The sequence below is a fragment of the Chlorocebus sabaeus genome, chromosome 19, assembly GCF_047675955.1.
Source record: "Chlorocebus sabaeus isolate Y175 chromosome 19, mChlSab1.0.hap1, whole genome shotgun sequence".
In the NCBI taxonomy this organism is placed as follows: Eukaryota; Metazoa; Chordata; class Mammalia; order Primates; family Cercopithecidae; genus Chlorocebus; species Chlorocebus sabaeus.
The window spans coordinates 5873977-5901347 of NC_132922.1; the positions used below are offsets into that span (position 1 = coordinate 5873977).

Consider the following 27371-nt stretch of genomic DNA (forward strand, 5'->3'; position numbering starts at 1 on the left):
GAGGCTCCTGCTACCCTCCCTCCTTCTGTAGGGGGTGGCTGAGCTGGCAGGGGCCTCCACAGTGTCACCAAAGGTTCCCCAACCACAGGCTTCTGTCTCCCCTGTTGTGTTCATGGCCTTGGGCTGGGATGGGGACTGTGGCGTGCAGCCCCTGCAACCTGGAATATTTTCAGCCCCTGGAATCCTGAGCATCCCCCTGAGATGGAGCATGAGGCAGGAGTCTCCTGCAGGAAGGTGGAATTGATTCTACCCACGCACTGTCCGTCCACCCTTCCATCCATCCACCCTTCCATCCATCCACCCTTCTGTCCATCCACCCACCCGTCCATCCACCCTTCCGCCCATCCACCCACCGTCCATCCATCCACCTGTCCATCCACCCTTCCATCTGTCCACCCTTCTGTCCGTCTACCCTTCCATTCATCCACCCACCATCCGTCCACCCTTTCATCCATCCATAATAACAGGACTTCCTGCATTTCCTCTTTCCCATCCCACTCAGTGCATGTTCACTGAGCACCCAGGATGCCAACACTCTTCGAGACATGACCTACTCCCTGTACTCTGAGAAATGAGAGCCCAGCAGGAGGGATTGAGATTGTAGGCGTGTTGGGAGGGCATAGAAGGTGCTGGTAGAGGGTAGAATTGGGGTATCTGGACTAGTTTGGGAGTGTCAGGGGAGGCTTCTCAGAGATGGGGAGCCCCTCTAGTCTCTGGCATCCCTCCCCACTCCCAGCCCCAGAAGTACTTGGTGCCTACTCTGCCTTCGGCCTGGGAAGGCGGCCTCCTGTAGTGTTCAGGGCTCTGCTGCAGTGCGCCTCCTCTGAGAAGCCCTCCCTGACCACTTTGGCTCCAGCAGGCCTCCCGGCCCCCATGCTTCTCTCCCGCAGGGCCTGACTCTCCCTGATGAGCTGGTGGAGGCCAGGGCTGTGTCCACCTGTGTGTAGTTAGCTCTGGGTGCTTGGCACACTGTAGAAACTTGATAATTATTTGGGGAGTAAGTGGGTGACCTGGGCAAGAGAAAGGGGACAGAGCGACCCACGCAGAAGGAACAGCACAGGTGGCCCCGAGGTCACCCTCAGGAGGGGATGGTAGCATCTTCCCCATCTCACTGCCTGGGGCCTGAGGCCCAAAGGGTTCTGGTCCCATCTCAGAGGCACTCAGCCCCCCGTGGAGTCCCGGACTTAGGTTCAGGCTGACCCCTTGTGCTTACCCACAGCTTCCTGTCAAAGTAAGCAGGACTGCTTTACACCCCACCCCCCAATTCTGCCAACAGTATTCGGGAGGAGACCGGTCAGGTGCTGGAAGATGGCATTCCTGGGGTTCCCCACCACTCCCTGCCCCCACGACCAGGCCCTTCTGGAGGCACGCATTGCCCTGCAGCCCAGGTGCAGGGGATCTGAGCAGCGTGGGGATTTGGGGCTGGGGCTGGGGCCAGGGAAGCAAGCCCCAGCTGTGTGGGCAGTGTGGGCACTGTGCTGGGAAACAGGCCCCGTGCACTCAAGCACAGGTGATTCTGCAGAAAGCACAAAACTGTACTCTCGGTTCCCATCCAAGGATGGGAGGGTCTCAGATTTCTGGGGGCGGCTGCTTGGGAAGCACAGACAGGTGCCTCCCATGCTTCATGTCATTCAGCCGAAGTGAAATCGCCCCATTCCCAGGGCGCTGGGGGAGGCTGGGTCAGAGCCCTGCTGCTCCTGCCCAGAGCGAGTCTGTCCGTTCACACTGGGGAAAGCCAGGTGCCCATGGGCCTCCCAACACGAAGGAGATAGATGGTTACACACTCACACCTGAACCAGGTCTTCAGGAAACCCAGGATTTCTGCAGCATTTTGTGTTCTCGGAGGGTTTTCCTGCCATAGTAACCTAAGAAGCAAACCTCATTTTCATCAGCAATTTAGAGGCAGGAAATTAATACGTGAGACAGGCAAGGAGTGAGCGGGCCGTGGCAAGCACCTTCGAGGTGCGGGTGCAGCCCAGTATGCGGGAATCTCGTGCTTCTAAGAGGTAAGCATCACTCTCGTTCACGGAGGAGGAAATGAAGGCTCAGGACTGTGGCAGGAAGGCGGGAGTGACAGTCGAGGCTCCGCTCTGCCTGACTGGGCAGTCGGATGCTTTCCTTCCCCATGTCCTTCCTTCCGGGCCCCTGACTTCATTAGAGCAATTCTGAACCCATGCAATGGGCTGGGCAAAGGGTTTCTTCCTCCATTCATTCATTCATTCACTCATTCACTCACTCATCGGGGGCTTGGTCAGCTTATTTCTTCCTGGCTCTGAGGATGTTCTTCTCGAAGCAGACATTCCCATTCGAAGGCCAGGACCCCACCATCCACATCTAGCAGATAGAGGAACCAGGATGGGCCAGCGTAGCCCTGTGATGCGTCATTAGCTGGTGGACAGGCTCAGGAGTGGACGGGAGCTGGGCCTGGCCTGGAATCTTAGGAAATTCCCTAACTCTGCTGACGCCGGCTGTGGGGTTCCTAATTTGTCCAGATACCGAGGCAATAATATAAACGTGGTATGGATGGCAGGGCCTGGACAGGGCCTCCAGGTGGCCCTCATTGAGTCCCGATAGCTCCCAGAATCCAGAGGGTGCTTCAGATGACCAGAGAGGAAGAATGGATGGAAACAGACATCAGAGGTTAGCATGCCGTGGTGCCCCTCCCAGCACAGGCGTCCAGCCCCTGGACAGTGGCCCCTGGCACCTTGAGGCCCCAGAAATAAGATGCACATGGAAAGGAACCTTATTTCCTCCCCAAATTCCCATGAAAGGACATGGTTTTCAGCTTCTGCTCTGGGCACCTTTGCCATCAGGGTTCTCGTAGCCTGACAACACATGCCATAGGTGGAAGCCACCGGATGCTGGGCACACAGTCCTTCACTGTCTACAGAACAGCTGCAGCCTTTACAGACGGAGAAGCTGAGGCTTGTGGGACTCAGCGTCTTACCGAAGGTGGAGCAGCAGGAGGATAGAGGAGGGAGCTGGGTTGAAGCCAGGTTTTCTGACCCCAGGCCCAGTGCTGTTCCTTCTCTCAGGGTCCAAGTGTGCTGTTGAGTCCAAAGGGCTGAAGACATTTGACTGAGCAGCTATTGTGTGCCAGGCCCAGGGGCTTCCATCTGCGTGAGACCCAGTTGTCAGAGGAGCTTGGAAGCCGGGCCTGGAATGCTGCAGGCGGCTTTTCTCGGTACCCCACAAGTCTGCGTGGTGCCGGGGGTGCCACTGGACTGGATGCTCTGGCCGCTGCCCCTTCTTGGACCAAAACTGGCAGAGACTAAGGCGGGAGCTGAGGATGAGCGTCACACAGCCCAGGAGTCGCTGTCATGTGCCCAGCCACTGAGTGTGGACCCCAAACCCATCCATCGAAATGTAAACCTATGTTTGGTTTACAAAGAAAGTGGGTGGGAGTGGGGCACAGCGGTCAAGGATCCTGGTATGAGCCAGCTGCCAGGACTCCAGAAGAGCCTGCGGCGCCTGGAGGAAGCTTGCAGCTGCCCACGTCCCCACGAGGAGACAGAGATGTAACTGAGCCTGCTGGAGAGCCGGGCACCCCCAGCACCAGTGAGGCCTTTCCCAGAGCCCCACATGCTTGTCATTCCCAAACGTTCCCTGGTACGTCTCTGGGATCTAGCTCAGATGGGGCTCTGCTCAAAACAAAAGTAGGGGCTTGGGTTTTTCTGTCCCCCCGCCCCCCGAGCTCTAGGCCAGCTCTGTCCTAGGGATTACAGCCCTGCTGTTGTAATCAACCCCCTGTGCTTCGGTGTCCCCAAGCCCCTGGCTGTGCTACTGGGGGACAGACACAGGGACCGTGTGCTCCTGGGGACGGGCACGGGGACTGTAGGCAGCTCTTTTCTCCAGGTTTCCTGTGGGGGGTATGTTGGTGCGAAGGCGGTAGGCAGGCAACCCCGGAGCGTGTTGGGGAAGAAGTGGAGGGCATCGTGGGCAGGAGGGGCTGGCCTTGGGGGCAGAGGCAGTGCTGAGCAGGATTCAGTCCAGATCTTCCATCTACTTTGTGTGCTCTTGGCTTTGACTTGTCAGCCCTTGTGAGGATGGGGGGCCCTCCCCATGGGGGGTCCGCCTCTGGGTCCCTGCCTCAGGCTGTGTCCTAAGTTCTGAATCCCTCTTTCTTCACTGAGTCACACGCTTCACCCTGACCCCCAGGAATCAGCCACTCCAGCCCCACCCCATCATACAGGTGCCGTCCTCACCTTGGCTTGTCACCATAGTAGGTCTGTTTCCTGACCAGAATGAAGGCCCTGCCCAGCACCTAATGGGTGCTCCCGAGCCCACATCGAGGCAGAGGCTTAGAATGACGGTGGCCTCTGCCCACCCCCGCCCCATTCCCCATGCTAACGTGGGAAGTGGAGTTGGTGGCATCTTACAGTTTTGCGTTGTGCCCACCACAACATCAGAGAAACAAAGCGATCCAGCTGGGTTGGGATCTGATTTTCAGGTCTTTCTGGCCCACCTCCTCCACCTGCTGTTACTCAAAGCAGTGGCGATGAATACCAGAGCTGAAGTGGCCTCAGGGGAGGAGGAGGAGACTGAGAGAGGCTGAGTTACAGGGACAGACTGGCCTGACCCACTCCGGGGTAAATAGTCCTGGAAGCGCACAGCCACTGACATCCCCACTGAGCTGGTGGCACTGCCGGGACCTCTGGAGGTCTCTGGAATCTCCCTCTGGGTGTTGCCAGCTGGTAGCTGGGTGGTCTTGGGCAGGTCACTCAACCTCTGATCCTCCCTTTCCTCAGGTGTAAAGGGAATGGTTCTTGTGAGCTCACGCAGCATTCCTGAGTCGGTATGGATGTGGGTTGTTACTGTTCTGGAATCCCGCTGCTCATGCAGTGAATGTTTGTTGAGCCTTTAATAAAAATTGCAATGAGTTGGAATGTTTAGAAGTTGATCGATTGGCTTGGCGTGGTGGCTTACGCCTGTAATCCCAGCAGTTTGGGAGGCCGAGACGGGTGGATCACGAGGTCAGGAGATTGAGACCATCCTGGCTAACACAGTGAAACCCCGTCTCTACTAAAAAAAAATACAAAAACCTAGCCGGGCGAGGTGGCAGGCGCCTGTAGTCCCAGCTACTCGGGAGGCTGAGGCAGGAGAATGGCATGAACCCAGGAGGGGAGCTTGCGGTGAGCTGAGATCAGGCCACTGCACTCCAGCCTGGGCGACAGAGTGAGATTCCGTCTCAAAAAAAAAAAAAAAGTTGATCTATTAATGGAAATTAAAATTACATTCCACTCACCTCCACAGCACCACCCCAAGATTTGGACACCTTCACATGAGGAAGGGGGTGTGCCCATCTCACCCACTCCTGCCCACATAGACCAAGAGTTTGCCTCTAGTCCCTGAGCCTTGTCCAGCTGACCGGGGCTCTGGAAGGTCCCAGCTGCTAGGGTTAGCTCTGCCTCTTCCTTCAGCCCCTTCCCCTTCTAGGTGGGGAAGCAGGTGCTTCACAGTAGTCCCTCCCTCCCAGTTATTTTTATTTGTCCACCAACATCTGAGAGCAGTGTTCTCATCCTTTCCCCGTCCTTCCCCACCCGCCACTGTTTTTCGGGGGGCCATTTGGGCAGCCGCCTTCAGCCCCTGGGATCATCCCTGACCCCTTTCAGTTGTGCCTCATAATTTGAGACCCCAAAATCTGAAATTAAAATCCTCCTCCATCCTGTTGGCCCCCGCTGCGCGCCGAAGCCTCATTATTCCAGCTTATTAACAGGAGGACCGCGTGGACAAGGGGTGCCTGTGATGGGGCTCGCAGCAGGCGGGCAGGAGATTAGCAATGCTAATGCTGGTAATTAGGGACGTGGCGTTGGCGCTGGGTGCAGGCTTGCTGGTGAATTTAAGGGCCAGATTTCCTGTTAGGAGTGTGGGAATAATTAAGGTGGCTGGAGGGTGTGGACAGGCTTGCCGGGAGCTAGGTTCAGGCCCTCTTGCCAAGATGAGGCGCGGAGAAACTGGCGATCTAAACCCGCGGCACCTGCCCTGGCAGAGGTGCGGCATCTTAATCACTTCTGCATGTCACAGATTGCTCCTTTTTACAGAAGGGGAAACTGAGGCTCAGGGTGGCAGTGGCTTGCCTGAGTCCCCACCCCACTGGCCCTGGCTGTATTTTGAGGATGGGGACTTTATTGTTGTCCCCACCGCCTAACTGTGGGCTTTTTCTGAATTTTTCATAGATCCATCACTCTCCTGCTTAAAGTCCAGAGCGCGACCACGTCTCACTCATCCTCACCTCCCTGGGCCTCTGCAGCCTCCTCCCGGTCTCCCTGCCTCTGTGGGCAGCCCCTTCTCCATCTTGCATTACTGGGCAGCTCCTGGACTGCTGGGCTCCCACCTCTACCCGACTCCCTCTTCCTCAGACCCACCTTCCCGCAGGTGGCCTTTGCTGCCTTCGGCCCCACCCCTTTGCCCCCCCTTGCCCTGTTCCCACCCATCCCCTGTGGCCGTGACTTCTCCTGGTCTCCTCACTGATGCCGGGACGGGCTGGGTGTCCCACGGTTACCCCTGCCCCATGTCTGGGAATCGTACTTACCCTCCAAGACAGTGCCAGCGTCTCCTTCACCCCACTGTGCTCACAAATGCGTTGAGCCCCCTCTGCTGTCCCCACCTGGGAAGCTCATGGGAGGTCTGGGGAGAACCTTAGTGTTTGCTCCGTGCTCAGTGCTTCCTGCATTTCATTGAAACTTCGTGGAAACTTTGCAAGGTGACAGGTGAGGCCTCAGGTGAGGACACCAGTCACGCATGGCAGTCCTGGGGCAGAGCTCAGACATGTTCTACCCACAGCCTTCTCTCCTCCACTTACCTCACTGCACCCTGGAGCTGTGGTGTCTCCCCAGCCATGGGTGAAGGAGCGTCTCCTGCCTCTATGGGTCACGCAGCTTCCCCCAGTCCCTGGCTCATCACAGCAGCCTGCTTTTGGCTCAGCGGGAGTCTCCCTTTTCCCCAGCCCTGTCTCAGCCGATCTTGAGTTTTCTGCTGGAGGCTCCTAAGGGGCCTTGGCAGAAGGCAGGAAGGGCCTGTGCTTGTGCAGGTGCTGCAGATGGTCGGTGCTGGCTCTGAGCTCACGCACTGGAGGTGCCATGTGTGTGCAGCCCAGCAGCCTGGTGGAGGTTTTGTGAAGTCCTTGGTCTTTTTCAGTCCTCAGCCGGCTCCTGCTTCTCTTGCAGGTCCAGGTGCTGTAAATGCATAGCAGAGAAGTGACACACAAGTCATTCCTGAATGCCTTCCTGGTCATCAGGCCACAGTGCATTTATTTCCATAATGGTGCATCCAGATTTCCTGCCTCATATTCAGTGCCACCCAGAACCTGTTCCTGATCGGGTTCCTGGGTCTCCTTCTAGAGATGGCACCTTATTTTTCAGGCCCTCATTGACATAACTGTGAATATTTACTCCATTCCAGATGAAGCAACTTAGCCATGCAGCTGCCAAAATGAGGGGTTATCAGTGCTACCCCTGAGAGAGCATAGGTCTATGCACCGGCTGGGCTCCTCCAGCCGATCCCTTGGCCTTGCCTTTCTACGAGGGTTTAAGCTGCAGCTCTTGTCCTTAAAATATATAGATTTTTTTGGTCGGGCATGGTGGTTCACGCCGGTAGTCCCAGCACTTTGGGAGGCCAAGGTGGGCGGACCACTTGAGATAGGAGTTGAGACCAACCTGGCCAACATGGAGAAACCCTGTCTCTACTAAAAACACAAAAATGAACCATGCATGGTGGCAGGCGCCTGTAATCACAGCTACCCCGGAGGCTGAGGCAGGAGAATAGCTTGAACCTGGGAGGCGGAGTTTACAGTGAGCCGAGTCCACACCACTGCACTCCAACCTGGGCAAGACAGCGGGACTCCGTCCCAAAAAAAACAAAACAAAAACAACAACAAAACCGGGCATGGTGGCAGGCACCTGTAATCCCAGCTACTCCGGAGACTGAGGCACAAGAATGGCTTGAACCTGGGAGGCGGAGGTTGCAATGAGCCCAGATCGAGCTACTGCACTCCATCCTGGGTGACAGAGCGAGATTCTCTCAAAAATAAAATACGTAGATTTTTAAAATTTGAAGTAAAATTTGCATACATTGAAATTCACAGATTTTAATTGTACTGCTGGATGAGTTTTGACAGTTGTGTACACCCAAGTAACTTATACTCCAAAACACAGCATTTGCATCACCTCAGAAAATTCTCTCCTGCACCTGCCCCATCCGTTCCCCCAGAGAACCCACTGTTGCGATCTCATCACCGTGGATTAGTTTTGCCGCTTCTTGAGCCCCACGTCCGGGGAGGCCTGCGGTCTTTGTGTGGGCTCCCTTCATTCCACGCGGTGCTGTGAGGCTCCTCCGTGTCGTTGAGAGTATTTGTCATTCTTTCCCTGCGTGTTTCTCAGTGGCATCCCGTGGCGTGGGGGGTCCCATGAGAGGTTTGTCCACTCACCGGTTGATGGACATTTGAGTTGTTTTCCCTTTCAGGGGATTATGAATAAAGCTGCTCCGAATTTCATGCACACGATGTTTGGGGGATCTAGGTTTTCATTTCTCTCGTGTAAACACCTAGGAGTGAAATTGCTGGGTCAGAGAGCACAGGTGTGTGTTTAATTTTGTAAGAAATGACCCAACTGCGTTTTGCAGTGTTTGCACTGCCTCCCACTCCTGCAGTGCTTTGTGAGAGACCCGGCTACTTCTTGATGGCCCAGCTCAGCCCACTTGGGTCTCTGTCCTCGGCAGCCTGCACCTGTGCTGAGTGTGCACCTGTGTTCACACCTGGCAGCCGCCTGGCTGTGATGTCTCCCTCTCTGCCCGGCCTTGGAGGCTCCTTTCTCCCTGGAACTTGGTCCTTCAAGGCTTTCTCATAGTCACTGCTCTTGGGGATGAATAGGATTTTTATTTTGTCTGGGTGTGTCTTGATGTTACCATGGAGTTAAAGTTTCTCATCCTTCCACTTCCTTAGCAGAAGGGAATGTTCAGCCGGGCGCGGTGGCTCACGCCTGTCATCCCAGCACTTTGGGAAGCTGAGGCAGGTGGATCACTTGAGGTCAGGAGTTCAAAACCATCCTGGCCAACATGGTGAAACCTCGTCTCTACTAAAAATACAAAAAAGTAGCCGGGTGTGATGGCGGGCGGCTGTAGTCCCAGCTACTCAGGAGGCTGAGGCAGGAGAATCCCAGGAGGTGGAGGCTGCAGTGAGCTGAGATTGCGCCATTGCACTCCAGCCCGGCAATAAGAATGAAACTCCATCTCAGAAAAAAAAAAAAAAAAAGAAAGTGGATGTCCACAACTTTTGTCTTAAATTGTAAGCTTCCTGTAGAACAGCATTGTCTAATAAAATCACAGTGAGAGCCGTATGTATAAGTTTACATCTTCTGGTAAGCCCCAATAAAAAAAGTAACAAGAAACAGATTAAATTAAAGTAGGGGAGTGAAAATCACTTCGATAATTATTTTATGTAACCCAATATGCTCAAGATATTGTTTCATCACGTACTTCATTTTTAAAATATTAATGAGATACTTTAATACCTTTTCATGAGTCTTTGAAGTCCCACATGTATCGTCCACTTGAAGCCCGTCTCAGCTCAGGTTGGCCATTTGCAAGGGCTCACCAGTAACGGATGGCAGGAGGCGGTCCTGTCTCAAAGGGGTGCTGAGGCATCCAGGTGGGATGTCACATGCAGATCAGGAACTGGAACAAGAGGGGCTGGGGACAGGAGGCCACAGGGCTGCTGGCAGACAGGGAGAGAGGAGGGTCACAGGCTGGAAGCTGGCATTTCTGCTGGGCCAGAGAGACAGTTGGCCTGAGGCTGAGGCCTCTCTACAAGGAGTTGCCTTCAGAACCAGGTGGGACCCGCAGCTTCCCCTGTGCCCTCCCCACCGGACCTGGCCAGGGAGGAGCGCTCCAGGGCTCATGCAGGTGACAGGGCCGACCCACAGCCCCGTTCCATAGCTCTCCCGGGAGGGGGCTTGGCCTATTCATCCCAGGAGTGAAGACAGCAGCCAGGTTCTTCAGGACCCTCCAGAGAGATGTTCTCCACGGTATTCGGAGAACAAGGAATGTTTCCCCCTCTTCTAGTACATTTAAGTCAAGATCTAAAGCTTATTTTCAACACGTTATTTGCACAGTTCGAAGTGCTGTTCCTTCTAAAAATACCCCAGCAGAGAGAACAGAATGTGGTGTGTCTCCTGGGCAGCACGTGCTCAGCGCCGGGCTCAGCACCGGGCCCCAGCTCAGAGTGGGTTCGTGCGAGGTCGGAGCTTCCCCGAGGAGGGCAGAGACGGGGCAGAGCCACCCCTTCTTGAGCTGAACACTTTTCTAGTCTCACTAACTCTGCTCGCCCTGTGGAGCTGGCATCAACGTCTCCATCTTACAGATGAGGAAACTGAGGCTCAGGAGGTTAAACAGCTTCAAGTCACAGTTGCAGAAGGTCGTGTTGCCCTCTCCCATGAGACCTGCCAGTTTCTTGGGGCCTCCAGGGTGCCAGGTGTGTGCCATGTGCTTCTGTTTTAACTGTCAGGGCAAACCTGTGTGAAACTTTAATTCTCCGTGTTTACAGAGGAGGGAAATGGAGGCTTGGGGAGTTTGAGTAACTTGTTCAGGGTCTCATAACCCCTAGGTGGCAGGACCGGGGTTTCCTCTCAGCTCTTTGGGCTATGTTCCTGAAGCTTCCAGTTAGACGCAAGTCAGAGGGAGTGTGTCGGGGATAGGGGCGACCACTGGACCGATTGCCGCAATCCTTTTCCCCTTGATGAAAGTGAATATTTATACTGCGTAGGTGTGTGTGTTTAACCAGCCACCGAGATGTCAAAGGCCCTGGGAACTGCCTCTGGAGCAGAGCAGGGACTGTCCTCCTCTCCAAAGCCTAGTGCCTTGTGTCTTCTCTCTCCACACCCCTGGCAGGTCTCAGCAAGGGCTGGGACACTTCCCAGGGTGGCCTGGTGGGACCTGCTAAGCTTACGGTGGGTCTGGAGTTAAGTAGCCAGACCAGCAGAGAGTGAGGACCAGACAGGGATGGGGGATGTGACCATCCCAGACACTTTGCACAAGTGGGGGCAGTGGGGACTTTGGACGAATCAGAAGCTTCTGGCCGAGGGGGCCTTCAGTTCTTCTAACCCCAGACTCGGGGGGCTTCAGGACTCCCTACACCCTCTAGTTATGAGCCCACGTGGTGTTCCCCTTGGCTTGGAAACTCCTGGAGCCCCAGTGCCTACCTGCAGAGTCGAGACAGCTTGATGGGTGTGACCTGTCCATGTGCTGCCACCTGGCCGTTCCCAGATGGACCCGACGCCCTGGCAGGCAAGGGCTCCATTCCTGACCACGCCGTCCCGGTATACCTCTAGTCTGTCCCTCTCTGCCTCGGACGATGTTGTCCCTTCTTGGCCTGAAAAATCTCCTGCTCGTGGAAGTCGCCTCTGTTGGAGGTGGACATCTGTAAGGAGTTTCATTTGTGTTTGTTGTGATGATGTCATCGCTCCTCCATGTGCTTGTCTGTCTGAGGTTGCGTGTGGTGATGGGTGACTGGGTACCAGGCTGTTCTAACATCCTCACCACCACCTTCCAGGACACGGGAAGCAGGTGGGCGAGGTGCAGGTGAGGGCCGGCGGCACCTGGGAGTCAGGAGGAAGTGGCCGATGGGACTCTGAGCCCCGTGCAAAGGCGCCCTGCCTGGTGGCAGCCACCAGGACCACCCTCCGGGTCAGCAGTCCCCAGGAGGGGAGGGGCTGCCATGCCCACGTCAGAGGGGAGGAAGCAGAGGTCAAGAAGGGCCCCTCTGGTCTTGTGGTTACACACACCATGTATTTTCTTGTTAGTTTTCACCAGGAAAACCCCCTCCAACTGCATGGGGAAAAAAGCGCCCTCCAACTGCATAAAAATGTGGTGACTGCTGAGCGTGGCAGGATCTCAGTAAACAGGCAAGGGCGCCCCTGAGCCCATGGCCTGTCTCGCGGGGACTGCCAGAGCCTTCCCTGTGCTTGTGTGAATCATTTGTATTCAGTTACTGTGCAGAGAAAACCCTTCGTTTGCGATGCAGGGTACATACAGATTCATTCCTCACTTGCTTGGGGGCAGTCGTCTCTCTCTCTCTTTCTCTCTCTCTCGGGGCAGTCGTCTCTCTCTCTCTCTCTCTCTCTCTCTCTCTCTCTCTCTCGGGGCAGTCATCTCTCTCTCTCTGTCTCACACACACACACACACACACACACACACACACACACACCCCCTGCACGACGGGCTCCAGATACTCGTCTCCCACAATGATGGAGATGAGCTAGGCATGGAGGTGCATGACCAGCCTCAGGCGACTCCCGCACCACGCTTACCACTTACCCCTTCCATGTAGACGAGACCTTCCCATGGACTTCCGTCAAGTCGCGGGCAGCACGTTCTGATGCTCTCTTCTGGTCTGTTTCCCCAGACCGTGGGCAGAACCTCTTATCTGTGCACAAGGGGCCCAGCACAGGGTAGGTGTGCAGTGAACACTTGCTGAGTTTAGTCAGTGCCAAGGGCTTCAGGAAATAGAAGAGGCCAAGCGCAGTGGCTCACGCCTGTTACCCCAACACTTTGGGAGGCCGAGGCAGAGGGGTCCCCTGAGGTCAGGAGTTCGAGACCAGCCTGACCAACATGGAGAAACCCCGTCTCTACTAAAAATACAAAATTAGCCGGGCGTGGTGGTGCATGCCCTGTAATCCTAGCTACTCGAGAGGCTGAGGCAGGAGAATCACTTGAACCCAGGAGGCGGAAGTTGCAGTGAGCTAAGATGCGCCACTGCACTCCAGCCTGAGTGACAGAGCGAGACTCCGTCTCAAAAAAAAAAAAAAAGGAAATAGGAGAGAGCTTGGCTGTTTCCTTAGCGGGACGGGAGCATTTGCCAATCCAACCAGAAGCCCGTCCCCGAGGACAGGACCCACTCTCCTTGGCAAGTGCCTTGTTAGAATGTGAGGCCCCTTTGAGGGACTTGCGGGCACCTCTAGGATTGCTAGAATGTTCTGTATCTCGGTCTGCAGGGTGGTTACTTGGGTGTAGATGTCTGTCAAATACAGTGAGCTGTGGTCTCAGCTCTGTGCCAGTAGAATGTAAAAGTAGAAGTAAAATGGGCCCTTACTCTGGAGGGCCAGAGGTTGGGGATGGGGTGACTGGGGTCCACCAACCCTTGCATACCTGCCCATACCGCGGCCAGCTCCAGGAGGCCTCTGCAGAGAGAGAAGCACCTGCTGGACCGTCGTCGGCATTCCATGGTGTAGGTGCAGAGGTGCGCCCTCAGTTAGATCCCAGGCCATCACCGGCGTTCCGTGGCGCGAGTGCAGAGGTGCACCCTCAGATTCCAGGCTGTCGTTGGCATTCTGTGGTGCACCCTCAGTTAGATCCAGGCCATCGTTGGCGGTCCGTGGCACGGGTGCAGAGGTGCACCCTCAGTTAGATTCTAGGCTGTCATCGGCATTCCGTGGTGCAGGTGCAGAGGTGCACCCTCAGTTAGATCCCGCTGTCACCGGTGTTCCATGGCGCGGGTGCAGAGGTGCACCCTCAGTTAGATTCCAGGCCGTTGTTGGCATTCCGTGGTGCACCCTCAGTTAGACCCAGGCTATCATCGGCGTTCTGTGGTGCACCCTCAGTTAGATCCAGGCTGTCGTCAGCATTCCGTGGTGCACCCTCAGTTAGATCCCAGGCCGTCGGAGGTGGGGATGATGAGGCGGAGGCCAGCGGGACTGCATGAGCCCATCTTATGTGGGAATTAGATCTTCTCAATGACCGCCTATTTTGCGAGGTCTGGAGGTCGGTGGGGACAGGCAGAGGCACTGCTGTCAGTTGGATTTTACTGCTACTGTGATTTGTTTGGAAGATGCGTGCCTGGCGGTTGCGGCCCCTCCAGATCCAAGGGCCCAGGTAGGGGGTTCAGTGCCCCCTGGCTAGGAGGGAATAAGGACACTCAGATAGTGGGTGAGCAGTCTCTGGGGACACAGGGACGAGTAAGTACCAACTACTTGTGTTTTTCCTCTTACCCCAAGCTCAAGGGAGGCAGCGCCTCTCCTCTCTGGGGTGGGGCATTTGCCCCCCAATCTGCTCTCTCCTGGCAGCCCTTGCAGCAAGCCCATGGCCCCTCTTACAGATCAGATTTTGCTGCATCTTTAGGAAACATGACCAGAGGGAAAACTAACCTCCGGGTCTTCCCAGTGGAGGTTCAAGGCCTCCAGCCTCTGCCCCAGGTCCTCTGTGCAGTGACATGGCCTCACCCACCCTCTTCAAGGCCTCAAGTCTGCAGCTTTCCCCGTGCCCTGCCTTCCTTCCTGGGGGATGTGGCTTAGAGATGACCCCTCCTGTCCAGCCCCTCCCTGGACTTTGGGCATTCCCAGCAGGCTGCTGGCTGTGCCAGTCCTCCGAGAACAGGGCCCACGGTGGGAAGGATTGCACAGGAGGCTCCTGGTGGGCTCCTGGGCCCCTGGAGTCCAGATCTCTTCCAGATGGCATGTTTTCCAGTTGAGTAGATGCATACGTGGCCGTTTTAGCTTGTCTCACGGACACCTTCCACAGCAGAACTAGTGACCTCAGAGGCTGCCACTTCCTTGCAGAAGTTTCCAGAATACACCTCTACACATGCACCTGTGGTCACTGGGGACCTCGCAACCATTTTTTTTTTTACAACCCCCCCCCCCAAGATCACAACCCCCAATCCTTAGTACATGATACCATTCAGAGTGTGTGTTTTTTGCTCAATAGCATAAAATTACATCCTTTCAACTTAATCAAACTGCTCTGCAACGCCGAGGGCCGCTGAACGGGTGTTTTAAATGTCAGCATACGGTAGCCACTTGCGTTGTCTGGCACTTTTTGATTAAGAGCAGCTCCCTGTAAAGGCCTCTGCGGTTGGTTAAGTGGCCCTGGGCAGCCTGCCTCCGCCGGCCTGGCTTTAGTCAGGGTCACCGAGACCGAGCTGGGTGGGAGCCGCCTGTGCCTGGCAGCCAGGCTACAGTGGCCACAGATCTTTATTCCCACAGTGCTCTCAGTAAACAGAATTGCCTTGGAGCAAGACATCAGCAGCATCTGGAGTCAGAACTTTAGAAAATGACTCTTCGTGTGGTCAGTGTGGCTCGTGCCTGTAATTCTAGCACTTTGGGAGGCCAAGGTGGGTGACTCGCTTGAGCCCGGGAATTCAAGGCTGCAGTGAGCTACGATTGCATCACTGCACTCCAGCCGGGGCAACAGAGCAAGACCTGGTCTCTGAAAAGAAAGAAAACGACTCATTGTAGGGCTTGCTGAAGCTGGCTTTGGAAGAGGGTTCCTGTTTTAAAGCCCAGCATTGAGGTCTCCTGAGAGTCCCCTGGGCGTATAGCTCACCTCTCCGGAGCTGCCGGGTATCGGGGCTGTCCCCAGCACCCTGGGAGAGGGCAGGATTCAGGGTGGGGAAGGGCTGCGGGCCCCGGACAGCCGATCCTGGCAGGAGATGATACCGAGGTCCAAACAGGCCTCTGCACCTCGGGGTTGTGGGAGGCGATGCTGCCCTGTGCCCTGCCCTTTCAGGGGATTGGCCAGCAACCTGTTGGAAGAGGTGAGAGCCCTTCTGGTGCTTGCCCCAGACTCACACTCAGCTCCTGGGCGTGGATTCAAGGCCCCCAGTCACAGGCCCTCCACCTGCCCCTCCTCACCTCCTTCACTGCCCACCTTTGGGAGCTGTAGTCTCCAGTGCTCTGAGCCCCTTGGCACACCTGCTGCTGGTGCCTCTGCCCCTCCCACCACCCTCCTATCCCGCCTCTCGACTCCTATGGGCTTTCCTGACTGCAAAGTCCCACTCAGACACCCCCTCCTCCAGGCAGCCTTCCTGCTTCCAACTCTAGACAGAGCTCCCTCTGTCTCCTTTATGCATATTTATTTATTGTAAAATATGCAGAGGGCTCTATAATAAGCCTCCACATGTTCTCCACCCAAATGGTAAATAGGGAGGTTGGGCAGTTTGCTTCCGATCACTTTCTTAAAGGCTAGAACACTGTAGAGGCAATAGGCATTCTCCAGCTTCCTGCCTTCCTTCTCCCCTCCCCAGGGGCAGCCGCAGTCATGAGTTGGGTATAGACCCAGCCCTGGTTGTGTGCGTTTATGGGACACCAGCCGGCCACACCCGCCGCGGTGCTGGCTCTGCCTGAGTCAGGCTGTGGGTTCGTGTTGTTCACCCCAAGGGGTGTCTTCCACACTCTTGGTGACCGGGGCAAGTCTGGTTTCTTCCCTCTAGCTGCTGGGAAGTTTTCCATTGTATGAGAACTTTCTGGTTCCTCCTCTCTCTCCTAGTGACAGTGGGCGGATCCTAGCTTTCGTGGTTGCAGCTGCTGCAGGGGCTGTCCTGTGCTCAATAGAGTTGCCCCGGCTGGAACTGCAGGCCTGGGCTCACTGCCTCACCTCATCTGGCGACCTGTCGCCTCCCCTCCCTCCAGCCCTGTGGACCCTTGCATCTCCGTGGGTCCCTCAGGCCTGCCACCTCATGCTGCATTGCTGTGGGTGTGCGTTGGCCCGCAGAGGTGTCCAGGACTGAGAGGCAGCGGCACCATTGGAACGACTCAAGTGCCACTGGCTGCTGTTAGAACACCTGTGTGCCGGACATCTCCTGGCACAGGGAGCTCCCCTCTGGCCCTTGTAACAGGGACAGCAGTGCTTGCTCTCTTTCTTTGGAGATATAGGGAGCAATGCGTCTGGCATGGCCAGGGCCAGTCCAGGAGTGAAATTCAAATGCAGGCGGGTTGGCTTCCCCAAGGTGGTCTTTGTCGAAGATATGCCGGGCGTGGTGGTAAACGCACGTGGGCTGGAGGAGGCATGGAGCAGCCAGCTGAGACAGGAGGAAGTGGCAATTTCTCTGGAGTTTTACATGCACTCGCCGTGGCCCTTGCTGTTCTCTCCTGGATGAGCTTGGGGTTCATGAAGGCAGGATGTCTGAGTGAGAGTGGGGGACATCAAATGGGGACATACAGGCCAAGCCTAACCACACTCTCATGCAGCAGCAGCGGCCCGTGGAACCAGCTCGTTCATTGCTGACAGTGATAAAGGCGGCAATTGGATTTCATCTGTGAATAATGAACTGGTTTCACATGACAGTGAAAGTGGTGCTTATGTTCTATTAATATTTATTAGCTGTTATTGATGTTGGAACTGACTTGTTTTCTTTGCCCCACATCACAGCAGTTCTATAAAGATGCAAGGAAAATTGCAACTCGAGAAGCAATTAAATCGCTGTGCTCTGTGGCTGCGCGTGGCGGCTGGGCCATGTGGAGAGGAGAGCAAGGCCGCCTTCCATGGGGGCTTCCTGGGGGCTTCTGGGAGGCCTGGGGCTGCCTCCCTGCTCACCTCCCCGCTCACCACCCCAGCCTGGTGAAGCTCAAGTGTCCGGAGGCCTGTGGGTCCTCAGCCCCGGCAGTGGAGCCTCAGCGGTGAAGGGTTGGGGGCCTCTCAGCCCCAGGGCCTCGATGGTGGGTGAAGACTGGAGAGCCTGGTCTTACCCTTGTCCAGTGAGGGTCTCCATGGGAAACACGGCCCACTGCGAGGAAGCAGCCACAGAAACCCTGTGCTTTCTGTAGACAATTGTCCTGGTTTCTTTAAAAAGTTCCTTTAAAGCATGTGTATTGGCTCATGTCTGTAATCCCAGCACTTCGGGAGGCTGAGGCGGGCAGATGATTTGAGGTCAGGCGTTCGAGACCAGCCCGGCCAACATGGCGAAACCCCGTCTCTACTAAAAATACAAAAATTAGCCAGGCGTGATGGTGGGCGCCTGTAACCCCAGCTACTCGGGAGGCTGAGGCAGGAGAATCACTTGAACCTGGGAGGCGGAAGCTGCAGTGAGCCGAGATTTTGCCATTGCACTCCAGTCTGGGCGACAGAGTGAGACTCCATCTCAAAAAAAAAAAAGTTCCTTTCATGGGAAGAAGGGGTGCTGTGGGGCTGTTCTAAATGGAAAGAAGCAGAAGAGACCCACAAATGACAGGGCTTGTCCTGGACCAGGTCCTGCTTATAAATAACAGGACAGTCAGTGAGTTAGACTGTGGCCTGGCAGTTCCAGGACGGCGGGCGTGAGGCTGGTTCTGCTGTGTGGGGTGGGTCCTGGTGGTACGTGCTGAAGTGGGAGCAGGAAGAGCTCAGGGACCCCACACAGCTGATGTCAGAGCCAGTGCTGGAACCCCTCTGCTCTGCCACAGCTCCAGAGCCAAGTGCCCAGAGTGCTCAGAAACGTTTATTAAAAACAGATTTTTCCAGAACCACGTGTGGCTTTTGATCGGGAAGGTTGTGGGGTCTGTACCAACACCTGTCTCCTCCCCCGTGTTTGAGCTTCCTGGAGATTTCCCCAGCTGCCCGCACCCCGCCCCCCCAACTTAGCCATGGCAGGAAGAATTTGAAGTTATCTTTGACTTTTATGGCCCCTTTTCCCCCCGCTATTAAAATGCTTGGAGCTGTAAACGTAGTCACAAGCTCATTGATCTTGAAGAAAGTGCAGCTGTAAAGTACCGGGTGCTGGCGAAATCGCCTCTGCGATGACTGTTTCTGCTGGTGTCGATAAATCCCAGCTTGGAGCAGAAAGGTCAGCCCTTGCCAGATAAAATGGCTTTCAGCTCGCTAATTAAAGGTTTGTAGGGAAGTGGAAGAACGCACTCGGGTAGGCTTGGAGCGAAGAAAACATGCAGAGATGGGAGAGCCTGAAGCCAGCTTAGTGCTGGCAGAGAATGGACGGTTGTGGGAAGGGGACGGCAGTGTTCAGGAAAGAGCCCACCGTCCCCAGGGGGTTGAGGAGGGGCCTGCGAGGCAGCCCTGTTTGCAGCAAACTTCCCCGGATCATGGGGACTTTGGGCTTTGCCTCAGAATCATCTCTCCTCTGGTGATGGGGCTGTGGGTCTGCGGTTGCAGAGCCTACTCCTTCTGCCGACCTAGCCCAGGGTGCTGGGTGCTTGAGGGTACCCCATACTTGGTGCTCCCTAAAGAGCTGCAGGGCATCTCGAGTCCCAGGCACGGGCACACACACCACGCTCAGGTTGGTTTGGAGTTTTGGAGGAAGCGCGTGGCCAGGCACTGTTTGTTCTGCCAGCCTCCCGTGGGTGTGGATGTTCCCCCAGGGTAGGTTGTGTCTCTTTCTTGGTGACTGACTAGGGAGGATCAAGTGGAAATAGCTCTCCCTGTCATCTCCTCCTCACCTCTCTCTCGGGGCTCTGCCTCTCCACCACCTCCATCCCTCCCTCCCCTGTGGGTCTCCCCTCCTTTCCCTGCCCCCCGCTGTGAACTCCTAAAGTAGGGGGACAGGAGTTGCCAGGGTCCCAAGTCAGGAGGGAGGGTTGAGCCTTGACAGATATAAAGGCTCAGAAACAGACACAGAGCCAAAGACGCTCCAGAGAAGAACTCATGTGGAAACACAGAGCCGTGCACACCCAAGTGGGTATTGGAAAAGGCAATAGCTACTTACAAGCAACATCCGGACAGATACAGTCACCCCCGGCCCACATGACAACACCTGAACACAGACGCGGCCACCTCCGGCCCACACAACAACACCTGGACACAGACATGGTCACCCCCGGCCCACACGGCAACACCCAGACACAGACACAGTCACCCCTGGCCCACACGACAGCACCCGGACACGCCACCCCCTGCCCACACGGCCACTCACAGTCCACATGGCAACACCCGGACACAGACACACAGCCACCAACAGCCCACACAGCAACCCCCAAACACAGACATATGGTCACCCCGGCCCACACAACACCTGGACACAGACACACGGTCACCCCCGGTCCACACAGCAACACCCAGATACAGACATGGCCACCGCTGGCCCACACAATACCCAGACACACAAACGGCCACCCCCAGCCCACATGGCAACACCCGGATACAGACACGGCCACCGCTGGCTCACGCAGCAACACCCAGACACAGACACATGGCCACCCCAGGAAACACAGCAACACACAGCTCCCGTGGCCCACGTGGCAGTACTCGGACATGGACACGTGGCCGTCCCAGCCCACACGGCAACCCCTGGTCCACAAGGCAACATGTAAAGCACACATGGCTGTCCTTGGCCCACCCAGAACCATCTGCAGAAGCAACTGGACACAGCAACCCTGGAGGACTCAGGCACGTGCGGGCTTGGGAAACATGACAGCACACACCCACCTTGCCTGGAGGGCCACCCCATTCCTCCTCACGGGCTGGACCATGTCTGGAGGCTTTATCTGGGGCGTCTGAGTGAGGACGGAAGCCCCAGCAAAGCAGGTTCTCTGGCACCTGTGGGATCTGCTGGCCAGCCCCACCCATGTGGAAATTTCTGCTCCCCGGGGCCCCAGGCCTGCCCCTCATGCACCCACTTACGGAGAACCTGCCTCAGGAGTCTACTGCAGGGACATGCCGTGTGGCCTTCCCACCACAGAACCTGCTTCCCTGGGAACCCACGTGCTGCGTAGGCCTTCATGCCACAGCGTGCGCTTCCCTGGGAATCCCTTGCAGGGGCATGCCTCATGGGCCTTCCTGCCACAGAACCCACTTCCTCGGGAATCCACCGCAGGCCGGGCCATGTCGGCCTTCCCACCACAAAACCCACTTCCCTAGGAATCCACCACAGGGACGTGCCGCGTGGGCCTTCCCACAACAGGACCTGCTTCCTCTGGGCCTGCAGCCCCAGGTGGGCGGAGTCACCTGGAAGCTGGCTTATCAAATGGCTGCTCCTGCTAGCCTCCCACCCATGGTCTGCGCTGGCCTGGGGCCCTGACTGTTGACCAGCTGGGTAAATGGCACTGGCTGGCAGGCCAGGGGCGGGGAGATCAGAGCCTTCCACACACCTTGCTCTGTGGAAGTTGGGGGGACACTGGTGGTGGAGTTTGATGTAATGGGGAGGACAGTCCCCATAACCCCCATCTTTGAGACATGCATTTGGGAAGGTGGGCATCAGGCGGCACCTGAGGTGGTCTCAGTGCTGCCCACCAGGGTGTGCCGGCCGAGAGCAGCAGGCGGTGTTATAGATTGGGAGTTGCCTCATCAAGTGGCTGAGGCTGTTTGTCATGTGCTCCACACTGCATAGAAAACTCTGTTTCAACAAATGTGCAGAGTGAATATCCAGGGGAATGTGGGTCATTTGGTTTCACGCAGAGAGGCAGGCAGCTGGCTTGGAGGACACGAGCCTCTCAGAGTTTTGACCCCATGGGGCAGGTGGCAAAGAGGAGGCAGGAACCATCCGAGCATAATCAGAGAAACAGCTCTGTGCATGGGGCCTGAGACCCTCTGCTGTGTCATTTGAGGATGGATGATATTCATTCTAGGGGTGGAGAGATATTGATAAGGAGAGAAATGGGGAAGGAATTTTTAATAGCTTTGTGGAGGTATAATTGATATACAATAAGCTGCACATATTTAGAGTGTACAATATAAGTTTGACAAATGTAAACCCGTTGTCACAATCAAAATCGTGAACACATCTTTCTCCCTGAAAATGTCCTGGTGTCGTTTTGTAATCCCTTCCTCGCGTCCCTACACCATCTCCACAGAACCTGGGGTCTATTTTCTGTCACTTTGTTTGCAGTTTTCAGAATTTCGTATAACTAGCATCATACAGTATGGATATTTTTTGGAGTCTGGATTTTTTTTGGCCGTGTTATTTTGTGATTCATCCATATTGTGTGTGTCAGTAGTTTGTTCCTTTTTATTGCTGAGTAATGCTCTGTCGTGTGAAGATACCACAGCTTGCTCATCCGTGTAGTTGTTGGTGAGCATTTGGATTGCTTCCCGTTTAGGCTGTGACACCAAGAGCTGCTGTGAACATTCATGTACAAGTCTCTGAACGTGTGCCTTCTCTTCTCTTGGCGAATGCTTAGGAATAGAATGGCTGTCTCGTATCAAAAATGTTGTCGTCTGCCCAGGCTGCCATAACAAAAATACCATGGACTGGTTAGCTTAAGCAACAGAAATCAATTTCTTATGGTTCTGGAGGCTGGGAAGTCCAAGATCAAGGTGCCAGCAGATTCAGTTCCTGATGAGGGCTCTATTCCTGGTTTGCAGATGGCCATCTTCTTGCTGTTTGCCCATGGCAGAGAGAGAAAGAGGATGAGAGAGAGAGGACACAAGCTCCCTCATGTCTCTTCTTATAAGAGCACTGAGGGCTCCACCCTCATGACCAGATCACCTCCCAGAGGCCCCATCTCCAAATACCATCACATTGAGGGTTAGGATTTCAACATTTGGATCTGGGAGAGGACACATACGTATGTTCTGTTCATTGCCATACATATGTGTAACTTTTTAACTGCCAAACTGTCTTTCAAAGTGTATCATTTTATGTTCCCAACAGCAGCGATTGAGAGTTTAGTTGCTCTACAGCCTCACCAACACTTGATTTGGTCAGTCTTTTTAATTTTAGTCATCTGAATAGGCTCGTAGCAGTATCTTATTGTGGTTTTAATTTGCATTTCCCTAATAACTAATTATGTTTAGTATTTTTTATTTGCTTATTTGCCATCAGTAGTTGTTCTTCTCCTCCTTCCTCCCCTGTTCCCTCACCTCCTTCCTCCCCTCCTTCCTTCCTTCCCCTCCCTCCCTCCCTCCTTTCCTCATCCTCTTCCTCTTCCTCCTCCTCTTTCTTTTTCTTTCTTCTTGATCTTCTTCTTCTTGGATCTTACTTTGTCACTCAGCCTGGAGTGCAGGGGTGTGATCATGGCTCACGGCAGCCTCAACCTCCTGGCCTCAGATGACCCTCCTGCCTTAGCCTCCCAAGTAGCTGGGACTACAGGCACTTGCTACCATGCTCAGCTAATTTTTAATTTGTTTTTTTTTTTTTAGAGACTATGTTGCACAGGCTGGTCTTGAACTCCTGGCCTCAAGTGATCGGCCTGCCTCAGCCTCCCAAAGTGCTGGGATTACACGTATGAGACACCACCTGGCCCAGTATATCTTCTTTAGTGGAGTATCTGTTCAAATATTTTGTTCATTTTTAATTGAGTTTTTTGTTTTCAGATTATTGAGTTTTGAGAGTTCTTTCGTACATTATGGATAAAGGCTTTCATCAGATAGGTGATCTGTATGTGTTTGTTTTCCAGGGTGTGGCCATTTTTTGCATTTTCCTAACATTTTGTCTTTCCAACCCTGGGAGTTTCTTATTTTGTTGAAGTTAATTTATTATTTTGCCCTTGTATCTAAGATTCTTTGCCTGACCTGACATCCCAAAGATTTATCTTACATTTCGTGCAACAGTTTTATAGTTTTGGTCCCTACATTTAGATCTCTCATCCATTCTTTTTTTATTGTTGTTTAAATACGGTATGTGGTACGGACTGAAGCTCTTTTCTGTTTGATTTTAGTATATGAGTATCTCCTTGTTCTAATACCATTTTGAAAAGATTATCTTTTTTGTACTAAATAAGTTACTTTTTTGGGCTTTGCTGAAAATCAGTGGACCTTATATGTATAAGTCTACTTTGGACCTCTATTCTGTTCCATTGATCTGTTTATGCATCTTCACGCCAGTACCACACTGGCTTGATTACTGTAGCTTTATAAGAGGTCTTGGAGTCAGATGATGTTAAGTCTTTCCCTTTGGTTGTTATTTTTGTTTGTTTCATAGTTCTTTTGGCTATTCTAGGTCCTTTATACTTTCATATGCTTTCTAAAATCATCTTGTCAATTTCTTTCTTTTTTTTTTTTTTTTTAAAGAAAAGCTGGCTGAGATTTTGATTTGAGGTTGTGTTGAATCTGTAGATCAATCTGGGAAGAACTGAAATCTTAACAGCGTTGAGGCTTCTGATTCATGGTTATGGTATATCTCTTTCTTAAGTCTTTAAAAATTTCTCTCAGCGATGTGTGGAAGTTTCTAGTGTACAGGTCTTACATAGCTATTGTCAGATTCTTCCCTATTTCTTGATGCTATTGCAAATGGCATTTAAACCTTTTTGAATTTCTAAATGTTGGTGGTTAGTATATAGAAACACAACTGATTTTGTTTTTTTTTTTTTTTGAGACGGAGTTTTGCTCTTGTTGCCCAGGCTAGAGTGCAATGGCGTGATCTCAGCTCACCGCAACCTCCGCCTCCCAGATTCAAGCGATTCTCCTGCCTCAGCCTCCTGAGTAGCTGGGATTACAGGCGTGCGCCATCACGCCCGGCTAATTTTGTATTTTTAGTAGAGACGGGGTTTCTCCATGTTGGTCAGGCTGGTCTTGAGCTCCCGACCTCAGGTGATCTGCCCACCTCCATCTCCCATAGTGCTGGGATTACAGACATGAGCCACCGTGCCTGGACCACAACTGATTTGTATATATTGTTCCATCCTGCAATCTTGCTAAACTCCTTTATTAGTCCTAACAGCTTTTAGAAAAATCTGTTGAGGCCGGCATACGGTTTTTCTTCATCCATGTGTTATTTTAGCAAATTACACGGACTGACTTTCAAATGGCAAAGCAGCCTTGCAGTCCTGGGATAAACCCAGCTTGTTCATGTGTCTTATCCTTTTTGTTATTGTTAGAATTGATTTGCTAACATTCTGTTAAGAATTTCCACATCTGAGTTCAAGAGAGAACCTCGCTGGTCCCTGGCCACTGATGGTTTGGCTGGATCTGAGCAAGGGGGTCCCTCTCTCCCCATCGGGCAGGCTCATGGCGTACAATGTGGCCACGTAGAACTGCTCCATCAGGACCGGGCGCAGTGGCTCACACCTATAATCCCAGCACTTTGGGAGGCTGAGGTGGGTGGATCACCTGAGGTCAGGAGTTTGAGACCAGCCTGGCCAACATAGTGAAACCACATCTCTACTAAAAATACAAAAGTTACCCAGGCGTGTTGGTGGGTGCCTGTAATTCCAACTACTTGGGAGGCTGAGGCAGGAGAATGACTTGAACCCAGGAGGAGGAGGTTGCAGTGAGCCAAGATTGCACCACTACCTTCTAACCTGGGCAACAGAGTGAGACTCCATCTCAAAAAAAAAAAAAAAAAAAAACTGTTCCATTGGGGCTGTGGGTAGTGGTAGTTCCCACACAAAAGGAGACTTTAGACAAGTGGGTACCCCAAAACACATCTCCTATACGTGTGTGGGCCTGGAATGGAAGGGTACCATCTCCCTTCTCCTTACCCTGAATGTCCACCCTGCTCCTGGTGCTGCCATCCCATTGTGTGTTGGCGAGACCCCCCTATTGGGCTGGGATTTGGGGGGACATGTTTGTGCACACCCAGGCCTTTCCCCCTCCTGAGGGACCCAGTGCAGATATGCAGCAAGGGCCTGAAAAATATCCCTGCCTTTTGGTCCATGCATCCCTGTATTCAGACTCTCCTACAGAAATGCTCTGTGATGTGGAAATGGATTTATCCACAAAGATGTTCACTGCAGCATTGTTTATTCACTGGAAAAAGATGGGGCTAGAACTCAAATCTCCAAGAGTAGAGGATTGGCTGAGGAAATGCCATTATGTCCGCTGAATGGAAGATCCCATAGCCATTAAAGGAGTGATTTATGAAGATTGTAGCGACATCACACCTTGTCCTTAAGTGAAAGTAGAAAAATAGGTTATAAAATTCTATATATAGCTGTATGAAAAATTCACTGAAAAGAGGAAGCTGACGTGTAACAAAGGGTAATTGATTTCTGGGCAGTGCTACTCTTTTCCTTTCTCTAGTTTCCAAACTTTCTGGAAGGAATGTCAGTTACTATTGTGATATTTTAAAAATCATAATTAAGAAAGGGAAGAGTAGCGTTTGCTATCTCCAAGGCAGCTGCCCCCTGCTTGGCCAGGCTGAGGGCGAGGGATTCGGTCTCAGCTGCTCGTCCCATCTCAACGCTGACCTCCTCTATCTTTCAGGCTTTGGGAACGATCACTGCAGTGCCTGTCACGGGTCCTCAGGTCAGCTCCTTGCAGAGGTTGGCCGGGCAAGGAGCGGCAGTGCTACCTCAGGTAAGCAGCCCTCGGGCGGGCCCTGGGGTATCCGTCTGTCTGTCCCCGCAGTCTCTGTTCCTAACCCTTCAGCGCTGAGGTTTCTGGTGGGCACTGGGCCAGGCGGAACCCATGGCCTCTCAGCTGCAACTTCCCCTCTCACCTCTTCTATCCGTTCTTCAATGGAGACATTTGGACCAGATATATTTTTTCAGCAAGGAATTGGGAAATCAATTTAGTGGGTCATGACCAGAATTTTTTTTAATGGAATAAATGAGGCCAGACTAAAATAGAATGGAAATATCAAGATGCATCCTATGCCTTGTTTTTTGAGCAACTTGATTACAGACTGGGTGACTACGTCATGTATGTTTTTGACTATGGGTTATGGTCAGGAAGTTTGAGACACTCTGGATGAGGGGATTCATTTCAAGGGCAGCTCAGACTCTGGGCCAGGTGCCCTGGTTTATAGTGCAGGGTTCCCCCGATTGGACTCCACACTTGGCCCCAGTCACCTGACCTCTCGGCCTTCCTGGGCCGAGGCTTCTCACCTGCAGAGGGACTGGTGCCGGCGCCGGCTTCCTCCATCAGTGACTGTGAGGGTTGAGTCAGGAGAAAACATTTGTAACCATGCCTGATACAGAGCAAACGCCAGGTAATTATTAACCTGTTCCCTTGTTACCACAAGCTCAGCTTTGTTGAGCACCTGCTGTATACAGCATACTGGGCCAGGGGCTGCCAGTGTTAAAGACCAAGATGACCCCTGCCTGTCATGGGACTTGGGGCTGGACAGACTCCCCCAGCTCGAGGATGGCGAGAGGTGGCTGCCCTGAGCTCCTCTTCTGTGTGGCAACTTTCCCCAAGTGCCCACTTGAGCTGAATCAGAGTCTAAAGCAGGAGGGGCCAATCTTCTAATCTTTTGGTTTCCCTGGGCCACATTGGAAGAAGAAGAAGAATTGTCTTAGTCCGCACATAAAATATACTAACACTAACAGTAGCTGATGAAATAAAGGGGAAAAAATGTAAAAAAACTCATAATGTTTTAAGAAGGTCTGAATTTGTTGGGCCGCATTCCAAGCCATCCTGGGCCGCGTGTGGCCTATGGTTTGGACGGGCTTGGTCTAGATGGAGGACAGACAAGGAAAAAGATACTGTGAGTCCAGGGTGATCAGGCCTTGCCAGAAAGAGACACGGGTGGCAGGAGCCCTGAAAAGTCTTGCTGTACACCTGGGCGTCAAGGAAGGCTTCCTGGAGGAGGCAGTGCTTGAGCTAGGCCTCAGGGTGAGAGGACATTGCAGGCCGAGGTGGAGTGAGGCCCCAGAGGGAGCCGCCCAGGAGGAGGGTGCAGGGAGAGAAACAGAGGCAGAGGTGGTAGGGAGAGACCAGAGTCTAAGCACTGAGGGAGGGAGGATGGGGCAGTCCTGGAGGTGGAGAGGCCACTGGGACCCCTGGGGACCTTAGAGTCGGGCTTCCCCTGTCAGTGACCTGTGGGCAGCAGGGAGCTATGCGAGGCTTCAGAGCAAGGCAGG

The 27371-nt window shown here is 53.8% G+C and overlaps 1 protein-coding gene across 2 annotated transcripts in view; it reads left to right on the forward strand.

The window, feature by feature from the left end:
• The window catches only part of PHF21B (PHD finger protein 21B), a 134739-nt gene that overhangs the window by 64008 nt on the left and 43360 nt on the right, over window positions 1-27371 (forward strand). For both annotated transcript variants that reach the window (XM_007976053.3, XM_007976056.3), the window contains exon 3: window positions 25771-25863. In XM_007976053.3, the coding sequence (XP_007974244.3) occupies window positions 25771-25863 (93 nt within the window). The remainder of the gene's footprint in view (window positions 1-25770; window positions 25864-27371) is intronic.